General features: G+C 36.3%; 1 protein-coding gene across 1 annotated transcript in view; it reads left to right on the plus strand.

Annotated features, from left to right (window-relative positions):
• Positions 1–1,386: 1,386 nt before the first annotated feature.
• LOC137634692 (transcription factor cwo-like) overlaps positions 1,387–5,000 on the plus strand; it is a 178,005-nt gene continuing 174,391 nt past the window's right edge. The window contains exon 1 of the mRNA XM_068367185.1: positions 1,387–1,782. Within this exon, the coding sequence (XP_068223286.1) occupies positions 1,730–1,782 (53 nt within the window). The 5' untranslated portion in view covers positions 1,387–1,729. The remainder of the gene's footprint in view (positions 1,783–5,000) is intronic.

Raw genomic sequence — 5,000 nt, forward strand, 5'->3', positions numbered from 1 at the left:
TTTGAAAAAGGAAAAGAAGAAAAAGTGGGTGCATCGAGTATGTTCGTCTGATCATCGACGATTATGTAACAACGGTTAACTAATACTTGCTTCTCATTGAGCTATTTTTAAAATTTGGGAGATTTAAGTTTCTCTAGCACGAGGTCCCCAAGTTTGTTCCTCTTTGTATTTTATATATATATAAAAAAAATAAACTCGCTATTACAATTGTGTTTTGACATTTCAGGAATTCATACCTGAGAATTTGGAAAGCAACGAAGGTAAAGACGAATGTTAATGAAACAAGTGTGATGTTTAGTGTAATAGGTTTCGCTCAGAACGCCGATTTCCACAACACAGCAAACGTGACCTACCACGGCAAACAGGGGTGTCTTCGTTTCATAAATTGCTTCCGTAATTTTGGTATTAATAAATTAGTATTTCATTTATTTGTTCCTCTTATGTTACAAAAGTGTTTATTATTTGTGAATGAATAGGTAACGTGCTTCGGAAATATGAAAAGCTCGTCGCATTGAAGTTTGAATGCACTTCATCTTTTAGCCTACTTCCTTTTCTGTCACATCGAAATTTTTATTTTCCTTGGATGGTGATCTAAATATAGACCAATTTATCTTCATTTCCCAAAATAGTATTACCTTTTTAAGACGCAAATAATCGCTGATCTACGTAATATAAGTAATAACTAAAATAAACGAATATATAAGAGAGAGAAACCGGGTGGGAGTTGGTGGAGCGGTCGTAGCAACGTGATGTTGAAGTCGACTGCTATTGGTCTACTGCTTCTCTAACTCTTTTTTATATATATTCGTGGAATTATTTCATCTACCAATGGAAAGAATATTCATAAAAAGGTGTTATGCCATCCTTCTCAAGATAAGATAACACGTGGGTTTAATATGAAGGCGTAAACGTTGTTCAGTTTCGAGAAATAACTGAGCCGAGGTGTCACGTGGAGTCTCACGCTTTATAGCGCGGATCAAGATGCCTAATGTTTCTCCAGTGTTGATTCGTATTCATTTTATTAGTATTGTTTTTTCCTTTTATTTCTCTTGGATCTGCCATAGTAGAAAGTTATCTGGATGATTATATGATTATCGAACTGATGTGTCTCATGCAACAGTTCAATTAGAGTCATTAGACTAAGTCACCAAGCGATAAAAAATAAAAGGATGTTTAAGGTTTTATGTCTGTATTCTATAGACCTATTCTACAGTTTGTCTACCAGAAGCCACGGGAGGAAAAAGGAGGCGTTGTTGGGTATAGGATGGAGGCTCGGTAGCACCCAAGGGGTTACCCAGGGCACCACCAACTGAAGAGGAACACACCTCCGCCACGTGAGATCCTACGTCATCACGAGCCAGAGTCCACGTGACGCGGGGAGTGTCCCTCTGCCTGTGGCAGAACCCAGCAACCTGCACCTCGATAAACACGCATTGCCTCTCGACGTAAAACCCGACAGGGGAAAAATAGGTGTTCATTTCGTGTGTCATTTTGCAGTGCCCCGTGCCCTTTTTTTTTCTTTTTTTGTCCGTGAAAGTATGCTAACCAAAGCTACGGAATAAGTGAGTGTTTTATTGGATGGTGAAACAGTGTGGTGTTATAGTTTTAATATATTTTTCTCTGGTGGGACTTCGGAGGAAGAGTGATATTCGGGAGAGGAGGATTTTTCAATATATTGTGTTACGGCACAAAATGCTTAAAGTAGCGCTGGTGGAACAAATCATTGAGAATGGATAATTATGATGATGGCCCCATTGTGGGCCCTGGCTACAGAGTAGAAAGGTAAGCAAATATAGTTTTTTTCTGTTATTATTATTATTATTATTATTATAACGAGCTAAGCTACAACCCTAATTGTAAAAACGTGTTGCTATAATTCAAAGGGCTGCAATAGGGAAAAATAGCCCAGTGAGGAAAGGAAATATTGTTATTACTAGCTGTGCTACAACCCTATTGGAAACGCTAGATACTATACACCCAAGGGCTCCAACAGGGAATAATAGCCCAGTGAGGACAGGAAATATTATTACTAGGTATGTAAAAACCCTAATTGGGCAAACGTGATGCTGTAAACCCAAGGGCTCCAACAGCGAAAAATACCCCAGGGAGGAAAGGAAATATGGAAATATTATTAATATTATTACAAGCTAAGCTACAACCATAATTGGGAAAACGGGATGCTATAAACCCAAGGGCTCCAACAGGGAAAAATAGCCAAGTGAGGAAAGGAAATATGGAAATATTAATATTTACTAGCTAAGCTACAACCCATAATTGGAAAAGCTGGATGCTATAAACCCCAGGGATCCAGCAGGGCAGAATAGCCCAGTGAGGAAAGGAAATAAACAACACATAAGGATTTGCTTTGAGAAACGATCGTAGACCAGCGATTCGAAACTGGATAAATGAGATTGAAAAGGAAATCTTGCATTGCAGCAGTATTAATAACTGGATTCTAATAACTATACAATTGGAGGTGGGTTTATTATTCAATTTTTGACGTTGTTAATATTTTATATAGGACATATCTGTTTTGACGCTGTTACTGTTTTTAGAATGATATATTGTTAATTTATTCTCATCCATTTATTTCCTTATTTCCTTTTCCCACTGGGCTATTTTTCCCTGTTGGAGCCCTTGAGCTTATAGCATCTTGCCTTCCCAACAAGGGTTGTAGCTTGGCTAGTAATGATAATAATAATAATAATAATAATAATAATAATAATAATAATAATAATAATAATAATAATAATAATAATAAACTTTTTCCTTGGGCTTTCATGTCAACAGGTGTTACATATTAGGGTAATCCAGATTTAGAAGTAGCCTCTTGCTTGAGGGTACACACGGGCACATTATTCTATCTAATCTCTCTTCCTCTTTTTTGTTAAAGTTTTTATATATTATATAGGAAATATTTATTTTAATGTTACTGGTCTTAAAATATTTGATTTTTCCTTGTCTCCTTTCCTCACTGGGCTATTTTCCCTGTTGGGGCCCCTGGGCTTATAGCATCCTGCTTTTCCAACGAGGGTTGTAGCTTAGCAAGTAATAATGATATTAACAGTAATAACAATAATAAGAATTAAACAATAAGCTAGATGTCTTTCAGCTCTAAAGTAGGTCAAATCGTGAATTATGGAGAGTGGGACATCTTTCAAGGTCACTCTCACGGGTGAAGTGTAAAGGTATTTATGTTAGTAGTGAACATATTATTATTATTATTATTATTATTATTATTAGCTAAGCTACAACCCTAGTTTGAAAAGCAGGATGCTATAACCCCAAGGGCTCCAACAGGGGAAAATAGTCCAGTGAGGAAAGGAAATAAGGAAACAAATAAACTATATGAGAAGTAAAGAACAATTCAAATTGAATAATATAAGAACAATGACAACATTAAAGACTTACGTCTGCCTGTTCAACATGAAAACATTTGTTGCAAGTTTGAACTTTCCGGTTAATTTTTGTAATAAGATAAAAATGTAAAGTTTTTAACATCATACGAACACATGTGTTCGAAAGTCTTGTATAATTTCAGGGTTTCGGAAGGATCAGACAATTAGGGTTGTTGTGGCCGATGTGGAAACGTCCCTGGCTGGTGAATACCAGACTGGGGTTCGAGTCCCTCTCAAACCCGTTAGTTCCTTTGTCTGCTGCAACCTCACCATCCTTGTGAGCTAAGGATGGGCGGTATGGGGGAGCCTATAGGTCTATCTCTGAGTCATCAGTAGCCATTGCCTGGCCCTTCTTGGTCCAAGCTGGGTAGAGAGGGGCTTAGGCGCTGATCAAATGTATATATGATCAGACTCTAGGGCATTGTTCTGCTTGCTAGGGCAATGTCACTTTCCCTTGCCTCTGCCATTCATGAGTGGCCTCTAGGGCTTTGTTCTGCTTGCTTCTGCCATTCATGAGTGGCCTCTAGGGCTTTGTTCTGCTTGCTTCTGCCATTCATGAGTGGCCTCTAGGGCTTTGTTCTGCTTGCCTCTGCCATTCATGAGTGGCCTCTAGGGCTTTGTTCTGCTTGCCTCTGCCATTCATGATTGGCCTCCAGGACTTTGTTCTGCTTGCTTCTGCCATTCATAAGTGGCCTTTAAACCTTGAAATGGGCTAATTGGCAATCGTTTGCATTCAGAATCCAGAGAAATGTCAGCTTCGATTGATTTGCTCCCTCCGGACGCAATTAGGAGTAAGTGCTCGGTGAAGTGTACACAATGAAGACGAGACCCTGTTTACGGAAATATCACGGTGGTTACAGACAATTTGTAAGCATTATGTAAAATGCCATATATATATATATATATATATATATATATATATATATATATATATATATATATATATGTATGTATATAATTATACTAGGATACATGTATATATACATACATGAAGGTTTGTATACATAAATACTTGAGCATATGTATTTATAATTATATAAATATACTAGAATATGTGATTAATCATACACAAAAGTTTGCGTACATAACTACATAAATATGTATATGTAGTTTTATTTATATATATATATATATAGATATATATATATATATATATATATATATATATATATATATATATATATATATATATATATATATATATATATATATATATCTATATATCTATATATATATATATATAAATATTTATATGTGTGTGTATGTGTGTACTGTACAGTATATATAAACAGTATGTTATATATACAGTACAACTACAAATACAGTTGATTCTAGTCCATTGCAGGACAAAGTCCTCAGACATGTCATTATTCATGCCTGGGGTTTGGCCTTTTCATCACCACGCTGGCCATTGCGGATTGGTGATGGTGGGAATCTTTTATCTTATAACTCACAGTAAACCAACCTAGTATGGATGGTCCTGATGAGTACAGCTTTGTTGATCATGGTGATACACAAACCCTTTTCCCGTTACTGTGAAATATATGTATATTTGTATAGACGAATACGTATATTCTATATGCATAAAATATTTACTTATAG

This window comes from Palaemon carinicauda, chromosome 45 (assembly GCF_036898095.1).
Source record: "Palaemon carinicauda isolate YSFRI2023 chromosome 45, ASM3689809v2, whole genome shotgun sequence".
In the NCBI taxonomy this organism is placed as follows: domain Eukaryota; kingdom Metazoa; phylum Arthropoda; class Malacostraca; order Decapoda; family Palaemonidae; genus Palaemon; species Palaemon carinicauda.